The sequence below is a fragment of the Odocoileus virginianus genome, chromosome 20 (genome assembly GCF_023699985.2).
Source record: "Odocoileus virginianus isolate 20LAN1187 ecotype Illinois chromosome 20, Ovbor_1.2, whole genome shotgun sequence".
Lineage (NCBI taxonomy): Eukaryota > Metazoa > Chordata > Mammalia > Artiodactyla > Cervidae > Odocoileus > Odocoileus virginianus.
The window spans coordinates 13452257-13473860 of NC_069693.1; the positions used below are offsets into that span (position 1 = coordinate 13452257).

General features: G+C 55.0%; 1 protein-coding gene and 1 non-coding gene across 8 annotated transcripts in view; one reads left to right on the forward strand and one right to left on the reverse strand.

The window, feature by feature from the left end:
• Nucleotides 1–2315: 2315 nt before the first annotated feature.
• Nucleotides 2316–21604, reverse strand: part of SIPA1L3 (signal induced proliferation associated 1 like 3) — a 257180-nt gene continuing 237891 nt past the window's right edge. For 6 of the 7 annotated variants that reach the window (XM_070450960.1, XM_070450959.1, XM_020881624.2 and 3 more), the window contains 6 exons: nt 17119–17284; nt 16055–16301; nt 11559–11702; nt 7692–7827; nt 5935–6016; nt 2316–4510 (listed from right to left, as the gene is read on the reverse strand). In XM_070450960.1, coding sequence (XP_070307061.1) covers nt 4367–4510; nt 5935–6016; nt 7692–7827; nt 11559–11702; nt 16055–16301; nt 17119–17284 — 919 coding nt within the window. In that variant the 3' untranslated portion in view covers nt 2316–4366. The remainder of the gene's footprint in view (nt 4511–5934; nt 6017–7691; nt 7828–11558; nt 11703–16054; nt 16302–17118; nt 17285–21604) is intronic. The other variant, XM_070450963.1, reaches the window with a different exon arrangement.
• On the forward strand, nt 11009–11113 carry LOC139030070 (U6 spliceosomal RNA). The gene has a single exon (XR_011482389.1). It is a non-coding gene; the product is annotated as a U6 spliceosomal RNA (small nuclear RNA).

Below are 21604 nucleotides of genomic sequence, written 5' to 3' on the forward strand. Positions count from 1 at the left end.
AGAGGAAGCAGAAAACTGGGGCAAGCCGAGGAAGGGACGCGCAGGGCACCATTCGGGCGAGAGCACGGGCTGGCGTGTGTGAGTTGCGGGGTGTTGGAAGTTGGTGTGTGTCACAGGCGCCAGGAGAGGATGTGAGAACAGCTTGTTCCGCCGTTTCCGTGCCGGTGGGGGAGGGTAGCCGGGGTGGAAGATGGAGCCTCAAGGAGGGCGGAGACAGGGAGGGTGTCTGGAACACTCTAGAATTTTTAGGAGGTGTGGAAATAGTTGGTCCACCTCCTCTGGAAAAAGAATATGTACCCATTTGGGAAAGAGTTTTTTTTTTTCTTTGCAGGGCGGGGGTCTGGGTTAGAGAAGTGTCAGGTATGAGCTCAGAAATGATAAAGTCCAGCACAGGTAAATGGGCAGGTGGGCTAGAAAGCCCCAGCCGTGGGGTCAGGCCTGTAAAGAGGTAGTGGGATTGCTTCTTGGATCCAGGCGGAGTTGGACCCAGACTTCCCACAAGAGGCCGGAGCATGGGATTCTCACATGAAATCTGGGGATTTGGAAAATAAGTCTGACCCCGATCCCTGGGTCAAACTGCAAAAGGGGTTTCGTCAGGGCAGCTGCAGACCTGGGGGTAGGGGTTTAGGACCCCTCCCGGCCAGGAGAGCCCCAAGATGAGGGTCTGACCCAGGGCTGAGGTCCCAGGGGACACCAGTATCTTTCCAAGACATTGACAACGTCTGGAGCTCTGGGACTGGAAGCAGCAGCTGCTCTTCACTCCAAACCACCAACTAGATGACTGGCAGAGAGAAGGCGAGGGTGGGGAACAGGGGTGGAGGGGGTGCAAATGAGCCAGCGCCTGCCTGGAGGGTGTGGCCTGGGGCAACAGCCCAGCTGGGAGGCAGGGGCCCCTCCGTTCTGAGTCTTGCAGCTCAGAGTTTGAGAACAGAGTTACTAAACTCAAAATCCAGCTTTCTTTCTGTACCACCTCCAGATTTTAAAAACCATGAGGTAGGAGCTAGATGGGCCCCAGGGTGAACAGCTGGCTTCTTCCCTGTGGACAGATCCTTCAAAATAGCAGGAGAGAGAAGAGCTGGACCCTGCCCAGATAAAAGATAGATCACACATTCTTTATTCTCCAAGTCAAGTGGACTTTCCCCACTACACATGTGCAGAAAGGCTCCTTGGAGGTCAAAAGGAAGGGGGCGTCACCTCATAGTAAGTGATGTCAACTCCTACCCATAGGCCTCTCTGCTGGAATCCATCTTGGCTAAGAGATGCCTGGGCACACGAGAGGATCCTGGGATAAAACAAAGAGGGACTCCAAACCAGGCAATGCAAGATGACCGGCCAAAGGAAACCCTGAAGAAATGCTCCATAAAACTGACTCAAACTACCAGGAGGGCGTGACTTTCTCTGAGCCCACCCATATGTCTAATCCACACAGACTGTACTCTTTTCCCTCCTAACGAACACTTATTTCGGTACTTTCTGTTTCTATGTGGAAACCCATTTCTACACAACTGATGGGCCAGGGCCTTCACTGGCCACTGTCCCGGGTGGTCTAGTGGTTAGGATTCAGCGCTTTCACTGCTGTGGCCCGACCTCAATCTCTGACCAGGAACAGAAATCCTGCTTCAAGCCACTGCAGGTCAAGGCCAGCTGAGATCAAGCTGATCATTATTTAAAAAAAAAATTCATTTTTCTGTCAATGCATTTACTTCTGGCTGCGCTGGGTCAGTCTTTGTTGCTGCGCTTGGGCTTTCTCTGGTTGTGAAGAGCGGGGGCTCCTCTCTCGCTGTGGTGTGCAGACTTCTCCCTGCAGTGTCTTCTCTTGTTGCAGTGCCTGGTAGTTGAGGATCCTGGGCTCCAAAGCGCAGTCTCAGTAGATGAGGCGCATGGGCTTAGCTGCTCCGAGGCATGTGGGATCTTCCTGGACCAGGGATTGACCTCCTGTCCCTTGAATCATAAGGTGGATTCTTAACCACTGGACCACCAGGGAAACCCCAGGTCTGGGTTTTGGGCCTCCAGTATATGACTTGTGAGGGTAGAACCTCCCTCTTTTTAAGAATTTCTTACATTTGAAGGAATCCCTTGGCAGTCCAGGGGTTAGTACTTTGTGCTTTTCACATTTCTTACATTCTGTGTTGGATTTCTGTTGCTAGGGTTTTGAGAAAGAGAAGTTGGTGAGAATGGTGCTCCTGGGTTCTTAAAGGTGTGCGCGCACTGGGGGTGATGGTGTTTGGGACGAGGGGGACAGGAGGCTGATGCTGGATCACCCCCTCTTGTCAGGGACTTTGTGGGGCTGCTCAGCTAGTGAACACACAAGCCACTTCTATGAAACATTTATTTCCTTTGAAACCTCCAGAAACATGCCAGAAAATCTCAAGACTGGGATAGGGAGGGGATGTGGGGAGGGTAAGACAATAAAGAACTTAAAAAAAAAAAAATCCAGATGAAACAAATCAACATACTAGGGGGAAAAGAGAGGGGAAAAAAAAAAACACAAAAAACCCTGCTGCTATCTTCACCAAACTCGAATTAAATAGATGTGCTTTGCAGAGATCCTTAAAAAACAACAGGAAACAAAACCAAAAATCCTAATTTACACGTGTTAATGTACATGATTAGGTCCCCAAGATGACTCAAATGATCTGAAGGTAGGAGACGACTTAAAAAAAGAGGGTGGGGGTGGGGCAGGCTCCAGGTTAGGGTCTGAGGAGGAAAGGGGTGGGGGTGGGGTGGGTGGTCCTGGAGAACCCTTCCAAGAAGGGATCCGGGAAGAGGGGCAGAGACATCACAGTAGTTGGCCAGGGCTGAGGACCCCAAGGGCCGCCCCCCCCTCCCTTCCTGGGGGAGAGGAGATGGCAGGTCCGAGGGCTCTTATTGTGGGACTGCAGTGTTGCTTCAGGGACCAGGGTCCTTTTCTCTTGCTCCTTAAAAGTCTGTGTCCTGTGTGGGCCTCCTCCCCTGAGGTTTCTGGCCCCAGAGAGAAGGTGGTGGGGATCTCTGGACGTGGGGCTGGGACGCCTAGCGCTGACCTCCCAGTTGGAGTGTGCTGCTTGGAGCAGGGTCCCCAGGCCTGCCCGGTTTTTGTCCCTCTGAGTCCCCCCCACTGAGCCCCAGCCCACTGGGAGCGGGGAACAAGCCTCGATCCTCAGTTTGAGGTTGGGGGAATCCACAGATTGTGTGACCATACAGACTTGTTCTGGCGCAACTCTACATGAAAAAATAAATATATATATATATATATTTTGTTTGTTTTTAAAGGAAAAAAAAAAAGAAGCTCTGTTTCCTGGGTGAACAGCGTAGTACCACACTGGCTCGGCTGCCCAGCCAGCTGCCCCTTATTGCCTTTGGAGAACCAGCGCCTAGTGGGGGTGCGCACTGCAGTGTTCCCCAGGGGGGTCCAACGTCGCTGCTGGGGGACCTGCAAGATGGGCTGGGGGTCTTGTAAAGGGAAAACAGAAGCAGAGAGGAGATGAAGGCTGTTTCTCTCCAGTCCTGGCCTGAGGCCTCGGTGGAGGCCCTCCTGGTGTCCAGAAGAGGCCGGGGCTGATGGAGGAGGAGAGGTGAGCCGCTGGGCCCGGACGCGTCAGTAGCTCGAAGGTGGAGGGGCCCAGGCGCCGCGGCCTCTGGCAGTCTGGGGACTGGTTGAAAAAGACTGTGGAAATGGTCCCAAGTGTGCAAATAGCTTCCCCATCAAAGAAGTTAACTCTGGAATGCTGGCGTTTCCTCTTTCCATCCTGGGATGCCCTCCCCTCAAGAAAATAAATCAAACTCTAAGAAAGTGCTCCCGGTTGCTTTTTGGAGGATAGGGTGGGGAGGGGGCGAAGTCCGTGCTTTTTGGAGCCAGTGCACCCAGGATGGAGAGCCCTGGCCCTTCCACGCCGCTGGGCCAGTTTCCCACCATGATTTTTCATGCAGGGGTCAAGGCCCCACCACCCCAGATACTGTTGGATGTGGTGAGGAAACCTGGTTTGTGAGCTCCTGGAGCTGTGGGGTTTGGAGACTCACTCCTGCCCTCCCTCCCTTCCTACAGCTTCCAATGGCTTGGTCCTAGGAAGAGGTTGGGTGAGGAGGGTGGGACGGGCCCCCTGGGGATGGTGTGGGCATGGGCCCAGCCCCCAAGAACCAGAGAGAGCAGCTCAGAGGGAGGCCGGAGACCACATTGCCCTCTGGGGCTCAAGGACCAAGAGTAGACAGCCGGGGGAGGCCTCCCTCAGGTCCCACTGCTGCCCCAAGCGTCCGTGTCCTTGAAAGGGCGGTGGGGCCTGGGCTGCAGTATCTTGGTCACGCCTGCGACCAGGGGCCGGGCCGAGGGAGAGGAGGGCAGGAGCCCATGTCCGCCCAGGCGGCCGGTGGGGGTGGTAGCCTCTCCACCTCAGAGTTCTTTCTTTTCCCTGCAGAAGATCTCCGCAAACTTTCGCAGCTGCTCGCTGGCGGCCTGCGATTCCTCCTGCAGCCGCTGGTTGTTCTGCCTCAGGCTGGCCACCTCTGACTGTAGCACCGCCTTGTCCTGCTTCTCCTGTGGGGCGGGGGCTGGTGTCAGCAGGGCGCAGGCTGAACGGCAGCCCCTGCGGCCTGTGAGCCTTGCCCAGCTGCCAGGGTTCAGCAGCTGAGTAACCTCAGGCGGGTCACCTCATGAGCCCAAACTCTGGTCACCTCATGGGCCCATTTGACCCAGAGAAGGTCAAGCTCTTTGGGCCCCAGTTTCCCCAGTTCTAAAACTGGGGGGGGGTTTGACAGGACTTCCCTGGTGGTCTAGTGGTTAAGACTCCACGTTTCCAAGGCAGGGGGTGCGGGTTCCACCCCTGGTTGGGAAACTAATATCCCACATGCCTCACTGTTTGGTCAAAAAAACAAAACAAGAAAACTGTCAAAGGAGTGGCTGAGAGGTTTCCCTGAGGTCACGCATATTGAGCTCTCAGCACACAGCCTGAAGTGGAGTAACTGTGTGACAGTTACTATGATCACCTCATTCCAGTCCTGCAGCCACCCAAGGGTTGTGGGATGTTGTGACCCCGCTTTTCCTGGACCAGGAAAGGAGACCAGACCTCCTCATGCAGCGAGGAGGGGGCTGGGATGTGGACTCAGGGCTCCCTCTCAGGACTGGGCAACATGCTCAGGCAGCGATGTGTGCAGCATCACACGGCCTTACATGGTGGGGTGGGATTTGAATCTGGGCCCCCGCGATTCCTATGCCTGAGGCTTCCACGTTACAGTTGGCCACCTTCTGGCCCTTTACCCAGAAGTATGTAAAACAACAAGCGAGAGTCTCTTCCACACTGATTTTTCCTCACTCTCCCACACTCTGGAGATAAGGAACCATCTGGAATGTCACCTTCTAGATAGCCCTCTGACCCACAGCTGGGAGACATTTTTTAAGTGTTATAGTGTTCTAGGAAACAGGTCTGCCGCATGCTGCGTTTTCTCCTTGAGTTACTGGACTTCTTCTGTATGTCAGTGAATATATAGATTTCTGCCATGACTAATTCGCAGCAGATTATTCCACTGCAAGGCTGTCCTGTCATTTACGTCACTATTCTGTGAACAGACAGCTGCACTGGCTCCAGTTTTTTATGGCCAGTGGTCCAGCAGTGAACACCTCTGCTTACAGGTCTCTTTGTGCCGTGCTTGGAATTCTGTTGAATGAATTCTCACAGCAAAACTGCTGGGTTGACAAGGTACACAATTATGGTTTTGATAAATATGGTCTGACCGCCCTCCAATAAGGTTGGGCCAACTTATTCTCCTTCTAAGAGTTTCTGGGTGTGTTACCAGCCTTCCCTACTGTCAAGCTCTTCACTCATGACTACATTCAGAGCTGGGTGGCCTCTCCTAGAACAGACAGGATGGGGGTGGAGATGGGAGCCCCAGCCTTGCTGCCCACCTGCCCACCCCCCAGGCATCCGAGAAGTGCCATGTGAGGCAGCTGCCTGGCGGCCTTACCTTCTGGAGGTCCGTGTGCAGCTGTTTCAGCATCACCTCCAGCTGGTACACCTTGCCTGTCAGATCCAGGGGCGGCTCCTCGCTGCAAAGGCAGGGGATGGGGTCAGGATCTCTGCCCACAGCTGGGAGGAGCCCAGGGTGCAGGCCCCTCTTGTCCCTGAGGCTCTGGGCAGTTCTCTCCTAGCTGGAGTCCCCAGGGGTGCCTGGGGGGTGAAGGCTGTGCTCTGTCTGGGGCAGGCTCCTCACCTGGTGGGGCGTGGGAGCACCAGGCCTGAAGTGAGCAGCAGTGCTCCCGCAGAGGGACCAACTGTGCACTTTCAGGAGGAATTCCTCCCACCTCCCACCACCCAGGGCAGTGTGGTACAAAGCCCCCTCCCCACATCCACCCACCCAGCACCGAGCAAGCCCTAGCACGGAGCCGGCACTCAGGGTGTGTAAGTGGGCACGTGAGCAGGAGGGCCTGCCGGGGGGGCAGGACTTGTAACCAGACGGATGATGGTAACAGCCTCCGTTCCTGAGAGCCCACCCTGTGATGTGTGAGGTCTGAGCAGCTCAGGCAGGGATGCTGTACCCAGGACCCCAGCCTGTGGCTCCTCCTGAGTGGGTTCCCCCATTGTGGGGCTGCCTGGCCCCTGCAGAGGAAGGGGAAAGCCTCTTTTTGCAGAAGGCTCCTCTGGGCACGGTGGGAACGCACGCACCCGGGATGGATGAGAAGGGAGGAAGGGTGTCCGCTCAAGAAGCGGGAAGGACTCGCCGCCCACCCCCCACCACTCTTTCCTCCCTGCTGGTCCTACATCTTAGGGAGCTGCAGTCACAGGGGGAGGCTGGAGGCAGGTGGGAGGGGGGGAGCAGCTAAGGGCAAGAGGAGTCCAGGAGTCTGCCGGGAAGCCACAGGCCCTGGCATTTCTACACGCACCGTGTTCCCAACCCCACTGCAGCGCCCCATCCCGGAACCGCCCAGCTCTGCTGTGACAGTGGGGCCAGCACTGTCGGCTTGAGGTTGAGCTCTAAAGCCAGGGTGTGAAGTGAAAAACAAGAAGAGCCAAAACCACCCCCGAAAATCACTTCAACTGCCCATAGAGTAGAGTGCACTACTGTCGCATACGTCACTGCACGGTGAAGTATGCAGCTGAGTGTGAAATGCACTATTTAAATCCACGGACATGCAAGCCTGCCATTTCCATCTTCTCTCCCTCTTTGTGATTCTATTTTCTGCCAAGTTAGTGCACTCAAACATGCTGCACCGAATGTGAGATGACAAATGGGAGAGGCCTGCCTCCCCGCCCCTGGAAGCCTCGTGAGGACAGGGCTCAGGCCCCAGTCACCGCTGGGTCCCCAGACACTCCGGCCTGGGGCCTACCAGGGACGAGGTCAGACATAAATGTCAGGGGCACCGGCATGTAATTTAGGAATCTGCAAAGGAGGAGACCCAGGAGCAGACAGAGGGCAGGCTGGAGGCTGGGAGCAGGGTGGACAGAGGGGGCGGACGTGAGGCAGCAGGCAGGGAAGACCGGGGGTACCACTTATTGATTCAAAGCTGGCAGCAGAACAATGATCACTGTGCTGTCTCCACCGAGGAGACAGGGCCTCCATGCGAGGTCAGGAGCGACACTGCTCGGTCCCCACTGGGCCCCAGCGAGTGGATGAGCCCAAAGTCTGTTAGATGAGGCGGTGGCCGCCCCTCCTGCTACTGCTGAGGGGGTGGGGGGACTTGCAGGGTGGCCTCCTGCCTGGACGGCGGGGTAGGGGAGCCTCACCTCATGGTTGGGGTGGTCCTGGGGGTCGGGGGCCCCCTTTCCAGGCTCAGGTGACTGTGGACAGGGCTGTGTGCAGGCGGGACGTCCGGGCTCAGAGCTGGGTCGTTGAGAGAGAAGAGTGACACGGCTCTTTGCACTGCGGGGGAGAGGGGCGCGGTGGTCGGCTGGGCTCCCAGCTCCTCCTCACACCACCCCTCCCCCCGCAACGGCCAATCCCTTCCTGCAAACCCCCAGGACACTCCCAATCACACCCGCATAGATCACACAGGCATATAGGAGGGATTCTTGCCAAAAAACCAAACCAAGTCAGGACACAAACACAATATTCCATCCTGTTTCTGAGTAAGCCTCTGGACCCGATGACTAGTTTATACACAATACAAGGGACGGAGAAAGGAGTTGAGCACAGTGTGGGCAAGGAACCACCCCAATTCAGCTGAAATGGCCTGGTTTTGTCAATAATGGTGAGGGGGAAAATGGCCGGAAGTGGATAGAGTTGACAATGGCTGATAAGGACACAGGGATTCATTATGTCCTAACTCTGAGAATGAATGTGAAACTTCCAAAGCAGAGAGAGACACCAAACAGAGACTATCAAGTATATGGAAGAGAGAAACAGTCTCATGGGGCTGGTGGTTAAAGCAAAGATGCCCAGGTCCCATCCCCCAGACACGTGACTGGCTGGGGGCGGGGGGGGGGGGGGGGGCAGGGCCTGAGCCAGTGCCTGCATTTTCACATGGGACCGTTATGTGGTCCTTCTATGATGGCAGAACTCGAAAACAGTCTGAACGCATCCAAAGAGTGGCTGGCTGAGTGAGTCCTGGGGCTTCCCTGGTGGCTCAGATGGTAAAGAAGTCTGCCTGCAATGCAGGAGTGAAAGTAAAGTCGCTAGTCGTGTCTGACTCTTTGCGACCCCATGGACTGTCCATGGAATTCGCTAGGCAAGAATACTGGAGTGGGTAGCCTTTCCCTTCTCCTGGGGATCTTCCCAACCCAGGGACTGAACCCAGATTTCCTACATTGCAGGCAGATTCTTTACCAGCTGAGCCACAAGGGAAGCCCAATGCAGGAGACCCTGGTTCAATCTCTGGGTTAGGGAGATCGCCTGGAGAAGGAAATGGCAACCCACTCCAGTATTCTTGCCTGGCGAATCCCATTCTGAGGAGCCTGGTGGGTTACAGTCCATGGGGTCACAAAGAGTAGGACATGACTGTGCAGCTGACATTTTCTCACTAAGTGAGTCTCAGGACAGAAGAGAGGAGGGGCTGTGCCCCTCCTGGGGAGGCAAAGGCGGGTCCCTTTATTTCTAACTCCCTGCTCCAAGAACAGCTCAGTGAACACCCAAATGCCTTCCCCAACGTTAACAGTCATGCCACACTTACTTCCTGTGTTTGTGTGCACTTCCTTCCCTAACCATTGGGGAAGGGAATGCACCAACATCCTGGTACTTCACCCCTGAGTACTTCATGCTGCATCTCCAGAAAGGAAAAGAAATGCTCCTATATATTCCTGACACAACATCGTCCTCAGGCAAGTTGACGTTGACATGCTATTATCGTCTAATAGACAATCACCTTGAAATTTCCCCAATTCTCTAAATAACATCCTTTATAGCTGCTGTTTTTTATCTTGGATTCAATATTTATGCTTTTTGAAAATGCTTTCATATAAAGAGTTTCAAACAGGCCCCAAAGCAGAGAAAAGAGCATCAGGGGTTGTGAACCCATCACCCGTTTCAGCACTTTTCAACACACTTCAACATACCTTGGGGTTCCTGCCCAGGGATCTCTTTGGTTTTTAATTCTCCTGATCACTCTTTTCCTTCACATTAAAAAAAAAAATTTATTTCTGGCTGCGCTGGGTTTTCGTTGCTGTGTATGGGCTTTCTCTAGTTGTGGTGAGCGGGGGCTATTCTCTAGTTCCAGTGCAAGGGCTTCTCATTGTGGTGGCGTCTCCTGTTGTGGAGCGCAGGCTCTAGGCGCATGGGCTCAGCAGCTGCGGCTCCTGGGTTCTAGAGCGCAGGCTTAGCAGTTGCGGTGCATGGCATCTGCCATGTGGCGTTTGGGATCTTCCTGTACCAGGGATCAAACCCATGTCTCCTGCATTGGTAGGCGAATTCTTTACGACTGAGCCAACAGAGAAGCCCCTTCTCCTTTACTTTTTAAAAACAACTTATTGCAGGGGACATTCCTGATGGTCCGGTGGTTAAGACTCTCTACTTCCAGTGCAAGGGGGGTGGGTTCAATCCCTGGTCAGGGAACTAAGATCCCATATGCTTGGGGCCACTAAGCCCATGAGCCACAACTAGAGAAGCCTGAGTGCTGCAACTTAGCCCTGATGCAACCAAATTAATTAACTGATTAAAAAGAAAGCAAGGGCACAGGCCAAGGAGTCAGGGCCATGGGAAACAGGAGGCGGTGTCTGATCCAGACTAAGGGATATGAGGGAGGGCTTCCTGGAGGAGGGACTGCAAAGCTGTGGCCTAAAAGATGAAAACTGAGCCAGAAGAATACATTCTTATCTGTCAGGGTTTCACAGATGAGGAAACCCAGGCTGAGAAAGGTAAAGCTGCTTGCCCAAGGACACATGGGATGGAAATGGCAGAGACAGCCAGTTGTCTTATGGTCTGTTTTCTCTTTCTCCATAACAGTAGATGCCAAATTTCAGTCGTGCACAGGGCCTCATTCCTTAGCCTGCCGTGTAGCAAGGTGTGGCCATGACACTCAGGCCAATGGGATTAAGTGCAGGAGGAGGGTGAGGCTATGGAAAACATCCTTCAAGTGGGGGTGGGGTGGGTGTCTGTCTCTCCCTGCTGGGCAGAGCTGGACGTGATGGCCAGAGCTCTAGCAGCCCAACTGTGAGGGTGAGGTCCCCAGGAATGGCAGAGCAGAGCGGGGAAGGAGTTTGACCCTAATCAGAAGTGATGACCCCAGAAATTTTTACTGCCCGCCAGCCTGACTGCCCACCCCTGGAATTTTCACCACATAGACCTTGTTTAAGTCACTGGATATTCTGCCACTTGTAGCCAAAGGACATCTAAGTACAACTGGGATCACTACACTTCTGCACTAAAATAGTAACAGAGAGCACTGTCTGTTGATGGCATGTTCTGTGATGACAGGTTTTATACACAGTTTTCATAGATTCCTCCCTGTGGCCCTAGGCAGTGGGTACACAGTCTCAATTCTAGCTGGGGGGATGAGAGAGATGAAGACATTTGCCCAGGACTGCACAGTGAGCAAGTGACAGGGAGGATGTGAACCCTGCCCTCCCCTGATGTGGAACCTGAGTGTGTCCCCCTTTAAAGCCTCAAGGCCGTGCTCACTTTGGCAGCACATACACTAAAATTGGGACGATGGAGAGGATTAGCACAGCCCCTGCAGAAGGATGACATTCAAATTTGTGAAGTGTTCCATATTTTTTAAGCAATTTTCCTCCAATTAAAAAATAAATTAAAAAGAAAACACATCTTAATTCTTAGAAAAAGGCCCACTTTGACCAAGGGAAAAAGAAAAAAGGTAATGTTGACAGAGAGGATAAGTGGGCTTCCAGGTGGCTCTGTGGTAAAAAACCCATATGCCAATACAACAGACAAGGGTTTGATCTCTGGGTCGGGAAGATCCCCTGGAGGAGCAAACTGCAACCCACTCCAGTACTCTTGCCTGGAGAATGCCATGGACAGAGGAGCCTTGTGGGCTACGGTCCGTGGGGATGCAGAGTTGGACACGACTGAGCACAGCAGTACAGAGGGCTAAGTTAAATAAAATAGAGTAAGCTACCAAAAAAAAAGCTCCAAGGCCCTCCACGGATCCTTCCAGAACAGAGAAGGGAGTGGGGATCTGGTGGGGTTGGGTGGAAGGCGCCTACCTTCATAGGCCTTGGCTGCGTTCACCAGGCTGGACCACTCGAGGCCAGCAGCCGTGTCGGGGAGTGGCATCATTCCTGGGTCCAGACGCCGCAGGGGCCGGTCCCGCCCGTCGGCCAGTGAGAGCTCGGAGGCTGAGATGGTGGCTGGGTGGGGAGAGGATGGGTGCGAGTGACAACGTGGGAGAAATAAAGAAATGAACACGTTACTTTACACTTCACATACAATTATGTAACATTACATAACTGTTACACTGTTATATATAATTAAATGAATAAATTATATTTATTAGATGATAAATGCCAGGGAAAACAACCGCAGGGTAAGGGGGTGGGAGTCTCGGATATTTATGTGGGTATGATTTCAAACAGGGTGCCAGGGGAGGCCTTGCGGAGAAGATGGCCTTTTGTACAAAACTCCGAAGGAGGCGAGGCCGTGGTGGGTGGTCAGGGGGTACATCTTGGGAGAAGAGCTTTCTGGGCAGATGAACCAACCAGTGAGAAATGAATCCCTGAAGCAGGAACGTGCCAGGAGGTTTAAGAAACACTGAGGAGGGCACTCCTCTAGATATCCAGTGGCTAAGACTCTGCGTTTCCACTGCAGGGGGCCCAGGTTCGATCCCTTGTCAGGGAATTAAATCCCACATGCCACAACTAAGACCCAGCACAGACAAACTTTAAAAAAAAAAAAAGAGGAGGCTCGCGTGGCTGGGACAGAAGGTGGTGACAGGGCTGGAGGGTGCAGGGCCCTGGGGGCTACGACAAGAACCGTATCTCTTCCCCAAGTGAGACGGAGCCAGAGCAGGGTTCTGAATTGTCACCGGTGTCCACTGGATCCCTCTGGCTTTCTGTGGGGGGATCAGGGAGGCTGTGAGGAGGCTCCTGGGACGGTCCAGGAGGGAGCTGAAGGCAGACAGGGCCCGGTACGGCTGGAGGGACAAGGTCCTGGGTCTGCCTGGCAGGTGGGGCCGACAGCATTCCCTGCGGGTGGACGTGGGTGTGAGACAAGGGGGGATCCGGGAGGACTTCAGGATCCTGGAGCTGGCACTGAGTTGGGGAGGACCGGGGGCGAGACCAGAAGTGAGGCTTCTGGAGGTGTGAGTGTGAAAAGCCTGAGACACCCGCACAGAGCCGTGGGTGGGATGCAGGCCACGTGCGTCTGGAGCAGAGGGGAGAGTGCCAGGCTGCAGACAGAACGTGGGGCTTTGGGGTACAGCTGGTGTTTAGGGTCACTGTGGGGAGGCCTGGTGGGTTCAGGCATGACGTGACAGGCAGGGAAAGTGTCTCAGGGTGCTGGAAAGGATGGAAGGCACAGGCAGCGTGTCAACGGTGGCTTCTGCTGCAGAGATGGAGGGAGTCCCCCTGCCGGGCTTAGGCCCTGACTCACTGAGGCCTCACAGACCCCATGGGGAGGGCGCAGAGGGTGACAGGGAAGCACGGAGGTCGGGCGGTGACTCCGGCAGGAAAGGCTGGGCCTGCTCCACGTACCCCAGGTCCAACCTCTCGCCGGGCACCACACTGGGTACTACAGCGCTCATCTCTCAGCCCCCACTCCCCCAAATCAGCCAGGAGGGACGCACTACTATGACCCCCTGTGACAGAGGGGCGACTGGGGCTCAGAACAGGAAGCTGGCTGCCTCGCACTTTCTCTCTCGCTGGTGGGGGCACCTGAGTTTGACACGTGGGGTCTGCTGCTGACCCTGCTCTAAGCCCGGCCCCACATGGTGTTGGTCTTGAGAGGCTCCCTGCTCATGTCTTAGTTCAGAGGCGCAAATCTGACTGATGAGAAGGTACAATGCTCGCTCCTGGTGACAGAACGCTGACAAACAAACACATCAACAGCTAGTGTTTTTTTCAACGCTTACTGCGTATCAGGCTCTGAGTTTGGTGTTTCCCTTGTACTAGCTTGTCTGATTCTCATATTAACTCAGTGAGGAGGGTGCTTTTTTGGCCTACATTCTATAGGCACAGGGAGGTTACAGCTGTGAGGTCAGGACCTGACCACAAACCCCAGCCACCCGGCTCTCAGGATGTGAGGTGCTCGTTGGCAAGTGAATGAGTGCTCAGGGGAATGGATGAGAAGGCAGGCAGAAGGATGCCCTTGATCCCCACACTCCCGTTTCCAGCCTCCTAGTGTCTCGTGGCCGAGCGGGTGGGGACCGTGGGAGCAGCTGCCTCTGCCATGCAAGTCATCTCAGGCGCTGCCTCGTGAGAGGCTCCTTGGCCTTGAGGGCCCTTCATCAGGGGAGCCTGGGCTCGGGCTGACAGCACCTCTTCAGCCCCGACGTGGCTTGGGAAGGGCTCTCGAGCAGGCGTGGAGACATGGAAAGGCCTGGGGCCCCTGGCCAGATGGGACTCTCAGGTTCAGGAGGACAGGGGAGTCAGATGGGCACAGAGATGGGGTGTGTGTGTGCGTGTTTCATGAGAAAGAGGGCCCTGGGCTGCAGTCACTGCAAGGACCCAGACAACCCTGGGTCCTGCTCTTAGGGAGTCCCCAGTCCAGCGGGGGGAGACAGATTCATTCCCACACAGCGACCGCCAGGAAAGAGCAGGGCTGTGGTGGGGAAACCAAGGCTGAGAGAGCATGATGGGATGGGAGGGAGCTGGGGGCAGGGGCTGCCCAGAGGAGGTGCCTGACTCAGCCTGGTTAGGGAGAGAGGACTTCCTGGAGGAGGCAGCATCTTTGTCACGACTGAAAGGATAGTTAGAGCCAGGCAGGTACTCTGTCTGTCTGTCTGTCTGTGATCTCTGGGCACACTACCCCTGCCCTGGCCCGCCTCTTGCCTTCTCACCATGTGTCAAATGCTTCCTCATGCCAGGACCTGCCTTCGGCACGGGCAGGGCAGTGGAGGTGAGAGGCTGATGAAGGAGACACAGAGTGAAGCTCAGATAAGCAGGAGAAACCGCCGGGAAGCTCTGCCACCAGGGCAGGGGGCGATGTGCCCCCCACTGCTGGGTGCCCAGAGCCCACAGCAGAGCCTGGCCCGGACCGGGGCTGGAGAAACAGTGGGAGAAAGCCAACAGAGGGGTGGGCCAGGGGCTCTCGAGTTTAAGACGGGAGAAAGGACCCGGCCTGGGGCTTACGGGAGACTCCAGGAAAGAGCCAGATCTGAGCAAAGCCCTAAAGGCGTCAGGTACCAAGCAGGGGGCTGGGGGAACAGCATGGCAGGCAGAGGGAAGTCACTTGGAATACCCTGAGGAGGGCGAGTGTGGACAGGAAGTTCTCAGGGAGGGTGCCGTGAAGTGGAGGCACTAAGGAAGGGCCCTCGGGTGGAGCCCCAAAATATCAGGGCAAGGAATATGGACCCAGATAGGAGGTCAGTGAGAAGCTGTGGCAGAATTTTAAGGGGGGAGACAGAACTCTTCAAAAAAAGTCCCTGAGCCTCCTCCATCCACTGTGGTGTACAAAAGGGCTCCATCAGATGCTACAGGGCACAGCCCCGCAGCTGAAACCTGGGGGTGGGCACATCTCTGAAGTCAAGGTTTGTGGCGATCTGACAAAGTAATGACATACTTTATATACACACATACACCTGGAAAGGTCGGCAGCGGCCCCCAATCAACACACCCGTGTTCCTCAACTAAGCAACGGATGCTTCACGCCAAGTGGGGTAAAGAAGGGCCATGAACAGCTTTACATCCGTTTGGGTCGGGCACTGCTGGGTGGGGGGGGGCGTGCCTGGCCTGGACTTCTGTCCTGCCTTCCAGTCCCAGAGCCTCTGAGGTTGTGGATACAGGATTACAAGGTGGACTGAAGGCACACTGACCCCAGCCAGCACGCAACCGTGCACACAGCACTCCCTCAGTAAATATTTGCTGATGGTGGTCACGCCACGGTATCCCCTCCCTTCGAGAGCCGGGAGGACTGGAGGAAGTCACGTATGTGAAGGCAGGGACCTCCCTGGTGGTCCAGGGGTTAAGACTCTTGTGCCCCCAATGCAGGGGGCTCAGGTTTGATCCCTAGTCAGGGAACTAGAGCCCAAATGCCACAACTAAGAGTTTACAGGCTGTAACTAAAGATCCTGGGTGCTTCAACTAAGACCCGGAGCAGCCAAATAAATACATAAATAAAAATAAATATTAAAAAAAAGAATTCATGAGGTTATCTACTTGGTGCTGGAACAGGGAGCTGGGGCTGGAACAGGGAGCTGGGAAAGGGGCGCATATAATGGAAACCCTGATCCTCAGGCCCTAGTAATGAGCTTCCAGTCTGGAGATACCTAGAGAGACTAACGCCCTCTCTCTGGTCTCAGATGACCCCAATCCTTGGGGGGCCCCCCATTCCTAGGTGACTGATGCTTGGCCAACAATCCCCTGCTCTGAGGGTGACACCCATTGTGCAGAACCACTGGGGTCCCCGGAAGCTCCTGTGTACTTCAGTTTCCACCCTCATCTGACTTTGATGATCTGTGGCCTTTGACCTCGAGGTGATCTGCATGCTCATGCCCTCCTGCCCCGCTACCCCTCACCCCAACCAGCCTCCAGGCTCCCAGGCTCACATTTCTTCTCGGGGAAGCTGTTGCCGGCGGTGGTGGGGATGGGGCCAGGGCCGCCAGGCGGGTGGGGGTGCTGGTGTTGGCGGCGGGTGGGCAGCGTGCTGGAGGGGAAGGCGCAGGTGCTGGTGAAGAGCACGTCGCTGGGCAGGCCCGGCTCCAGGCCGGCAGGGTTGGCGAAGCTGGGCTCCCGACGCCCACTGCACAGACTCTCATCTGACAGCGTCCGCTGCAGGCTCTTCTGTGGCGACTGCTGCCAGGACAGGGGTGTGGTCAGGGCCAGGCCCACGGTTACTGCCCTCGGATACTTCTTCCCCACCTCTGCAGTTCCGACCCACCCAGCACCCATTTCTGCCCAAAGTACAGCACTTCTGCCTGAGGATTCCTCCTCCCCTCTTTGCAGCCCACCTGGGTCTGGAGGGCTGACCCCACTCTCCAGCTCCAGGGGAGGTAGGGAAGGTGGGGTGACCTCAGCTAGAGCAGGAGACCCAGGCGTTGGTGGGGACCACCTGGGACAGAGTGCTGGCTCCCCCCAGAGCTGGTGGGAGGAAACCCTGAAGAGACTGGGGCCACCCAGGTCCCAACAAGAGTGCACCTGCCCAAGCGCCTGGCCCACCAGGGGAGGCAGAGAAGAGAGGGACAGAGAACGCCTGCTGTTTTGGCCTCCCCCCACCTCTGGGTCACAGGAGCCCAAGTGCCCCCTGAGCACTCCCTCCACTCCTGGTCCTGTGGTCTGGGCAGGCGGGTGCTGCTTCCACCCTACACTCGGGGAGAAGGATGTGAGAGCCACCATGAGCATCCACTGGCAGCTGCATGCGGTCCAGTGGGGATAAAGGCCCCGTGGGCCTGCCAGGCTGGCTCACACTGTGATCCTGTCTCTGACCAACGCGCTGTCCTGACTCCTGGCTGCAGGGGCACACACACGCCCCAACAGGCCGGTGGGTGCCTCGGGCGGGAAGAGGCTGGAGTGAGTGCAGGGAGCTGCCCCGCCCCGGCCCGGCCCCCTCTGCCTGTCTGATTGCACGCATGCGAGCATGGGTGTGGGCATGGCACAGGCAGCCTCCACGTACGCCGGTTTCTCTCTCCTGCTCGGGCGCCAGGTTGTCCATGATGATGAGCTTCTTCAGGTCATCTTCGATGGTGGACTTGTAGTTCTTCCGTGGGGAGCGGAGGTCTCGGAGGGAGGCCCTCAACCGCGGCTGCCCGAAGACGTTTCTCGTGCTGCTGTCCACCTGCCTGGAAGGAGGAGGTCACGGTCAGAGGGGTCTCAGGAGGCTCAAGTCGCTTCTCAAAGCCGTCCTGACCCTAGGGAGCCAACCACCACTGGGCGAGTGACCGCGGCTTCCCCACGTCACCCGGTGAAGATGGACAGAGGTGAGACCCGGGTTATCCTCGCCACTTGCCCATCCCTCAGATGTGGCCTGGGAGCCCCCTCTGTGCCGTGTGTGTGCTCAGCGGCAGGAATAGAGCAGTGAATGTGGAGCAGACCCGTCAGAGAGACTGACCATGAATAAATGAACAGGGAAAGAGACCCCATAATGCGAGGTGGCGAGAGGTATTCTGAAGACAAATAAAGCTGGGTAAAAGGACAGGGGTCGCTGGGGATGGAGGCTGGCTTTTCTTGTCATCATCTGGCAGCACCACATGGCATGGAGATCTTAGCTCCCTGCTCAGGGATCAGTGCGCCCCCTGCACTGGAGCATGGAGTCTTAACCGCTGGACCAGCAGGAAGCCCCAGGGCAGGCTTTTCTAAGGGGATGACGTTTGAGCAGAAGGGCAGAAGGCAGGAATCTGCTGGTAGAAGAGGAGGCCAGGTAGAGAGAACAGCGAGTGCTGGGCTGAGACGTGTGAACAAGCCTGGTGACCTTACAGAGGCGTCAGGGGCAAGACGGTGAGGGGGAGGAAGTGAGGCCTGGGAGGGGCTGGGGCAGGCGTTCGGGAACCTATGAGCCACAGAGGGGTCTCAGGATTGCATCTGGAGAGTCTGATCTGGTGAGTGCCTGGTCCTGATTTGTGCTTTAGAAGAGATGCGGACAGAGACATCACCCTCATGGAAACAAGGAGACAGGAACCTCCAGAGTTGTTCAGGTGGAACACAGGGGTGGTGCGGACCAGGGACTCCAGCCACAGAAGAGGGAGGGGGTCCTACAGAGTTAGAATCCCCTGGGGGGACCGGTCTCTTTGGGCCAGGCTGGGCCACAGACTGCAGACCTCTGGCCTGGGCTCTCCAGGGCCTGGCACCAGATCTCCCTCACTTTGCTTTCCATCACATGGGGTGGGCTCACACATCATGGAGGTGGCTGGGAGGATCCAGAGACGAGGCATAAGGGCTTGGAGCAGCCTCTGACTGCTACTATCTTGCTTTTCTACTGGGTCTCCCATTCCCACTGGGCTTCCCTGGTGGCTCAGCTGATAAAGAATCCCCCTGCAATGCGGGAGACCTGCGTTTGACCTCTGAGTTGGGAAGAGCCCCTGGAGAGGGGACTGGCTACCCACGCCAGAGTTCTGGCCTGGAGAAGTCCACGGGGTCACAAAGAGTCAGACACGACTGAGCAACTTCCACTCTTGTTCCAGAAGCTGGTTTGTGAACCCGGGTCACTCTGATCATCACACTCTTCTTCAGCATTCCCAAAGCTGACTCAGGGCTGCCTTCCAGAAGACTCTATGATCTAAAAGTCACTGAGGCACAGTCTGGGGTTAACAGCAGGAGCCCTGGTGGGCAGACAGGTTTGGGTCTGAGTCTAGACTCTGCCTGTTCCTGCTCTGGGACCCTGGGCAAGTCACACCACCTCTCTGATCCTTGGTTTGCACATGGGGAAAACACAGTGACCTTACTACATTTTGGAATTTGCTGCTAACTGCCTGGCCAGCACCTCACAGAGTGGACGCTGGGGAAATGAGAGCTGTTCTTCTAACCATTTCTCTAGGGGTGCTGGGCACCCCGAGCTGCACACAGTCGTCTCCTACTGCTCCTTCCCCATTCTGCAGGCACCACAGGCTGTCATCCCAGCTCCCTGGCCCGGGCTGGCTCCTGGGGACTCTTTGCCCTCCACTCCTGGGACTTCCCCTGCAGTCTCCTCTTGCCTCCTGAGTCTGGCCCAGCCTTTGGGATCAGGTCCTACTTTTCCAGCCAACACTGGATCCCTCATCTGAGGTGTTGCCACCCCCCCCCCCCCCCACCTGGGAAAGAAATAATGACAGCTAACAGAAGCACAGAGCCAGGCGCTATCTACCAGTCCAAGGGCTCCATGTGAGCTAACCTGTGAAATCTATACAGCAGCCCTCCTTGGGAGCCACTGTAATTGGCATCTCTTCTCTACAGGTGGGAAATTGAGATACAGAGAGGTTAAAGTAACTGTCCACAGTCACACAGCCTGGGAGCAGAGGAGTCAGGATTCCAGTCTCAGCCACCAGGCTGCCGAGCCCACGGGCATCACGACAGCGCTTGGCTGTCACGTTTCTATCAAAGAGTTGGTGTACGAAAGATGTATAGTATGTGAAACATAATCACTTTGGGTTTAATGATAAGCTTTTATAGGGACTTTCCCAGTGGCCCCATGGTTAAATATCCACCTTCCAATTCAGGGGACATGGGTTTGATTACTGGTCAGGGAACTAAGATTCCCATATGCTGCGGGGCAACGGAGGCCAGGAACCGTAACTAAAGAAAAACACAGGCACCCCAACTAGAGGAGTGCGTATGCCCCAACAAAGATCCCATGTGCCACATCTAAGACCCGACACTGCCAAATAAATTAGTCTTTTTAAAAATGCTTTTATACATTAAAAAAAATTCTGGAAGAAATTATGAACAATAATTACTTCTGGGAAGTAGGAGTCATATTAGAAGGTGGAAAAATGAGCCTTTCACTTTTCATCTGATACAAACACCCTTCTGAACTGCTTGAATTTATTTTGCTATAATCATGTATTGTAACAAAAATAATAATAAAAAATAGTTTAAAAAGAGCTGACACCTAGACTTCATCATTGTGTAACTCAAGAAAGAAAAAAAGAAGAGTCTTTGAACTCAGGAAGAAATAAGATATCTTGGGCTCCTGAGGGTACTGAAGTCTATGTTTTTTTATTTTTTCTCTTATTTTCTCAGCTGCCAGCCTTGGGATTTCAACAAAGGAAGGAAGAGAGGGTGGTTAAGTTTTTTTTTTCTTGTTAGGTCGTATTCCTTCTCAAATGAGAATTCCAGGGCTAGGGTAATTCTGGCTCCATCATTATTAGGGAAGTATGCTTTCTGGGCAAACGAAAATCTTTCTATCCAAGAGAGAAACAGACACAAGCAAGAAAGACACACCCCCCCCAGAGTACACGTTGTTCCCCTGGGAGCTCGAAGGGGCCTCACCCCTCCTGCTTCCCTTTCGATTTTGCCATTTCCCAGAATCCCAAGGGGCGCGGTCCACGAGGCTCCCCTCTGGGAAGGGTGTAAGATGACCTCCTGAAAGTGTAAAACCGTGCACTGTCTCCACCCCAGGAGTTCTCCATCTGGGAGTGTCCCCTCCCAGGTGCCAGGTGTTCGGGGACACTTCATGAAGTCCTGACTAAGGAGGAAACAGCACTGGCCAGTAGTGGCAGGACAAGGCCCCGCAGGGAGGGACAGTAGTACCCCAGAATAACCCCCTCTGGCTGCTGGAGACAAGAGAACTTGGTCCACACGACATGGGAAGAGGTTTGCCCAGATACATCATGGGAATAAGCAAGTGGTTATGGGGACTTTCCTGGTGGTCCAGTGGCTAAGACTCCACACTCCCAATGCAGGGGGCCCAGGTTCAATTCCTGGTCAGGGAACTAGATCCCACGTGTGGCAACTAAGAGTTTGCATGCCACAACTAAAGATCCTGTGTACCACAACTAAGATCTGGTGCAGCCAAATAAATATTAAAAAAAAGAAGGGGGGTATGTGTGATGTGAAAACATTTTTAGGAAACAAAACTCACACACAGTTTATGCTGTGCTGTGCTTCGTCACTCAGTTGTGTCCAACTCTTTGAGACCCCATAGACTGTAGCCTGCCAGGCTCCTCTGTCCATGGAGTTCTCCAGGCAAGAATACTAGAGGGGGTTGCCGTGCCCTCTTCCAGGGGATCTTCCCAACCCAGGGATCGAACCCAGGTCTCCCGCATTGCAGGTTGAATCTTTACTGTCTCAGCCACCAGGGAAGCCCCACACATAGCTTAGTGTGGTATATTCAAGTTTACCAAACTCTCAGCTCCTAAGGTAGATATGTGGGAGGGATTCTCTTTCTAAAAATATTCCTTGCCACAGCCCACCAGGTCCAAAACAATCTGTTCCACCCCACCTCAGCCCTCATCTCCTCCCATACAGGCTTCCCAAGGTTCCTGAAACACGCCAGGAAAGTTCCTGCCTCAGGGCCTTTGCATCGGCTGTTCTGTCTGCCCAGAGCATCCTTCCCAGCAGTCCCTGCAAATGGCAGCTTCTCATCCACCCAGCTTTACTCAAATGTCACCTCCTCAGAGAGGCCCTCCCTGACACTCCACCTTTTGTGGCTCCCTCCTACCCAGGTGAGCTACATCACACTCACCTGT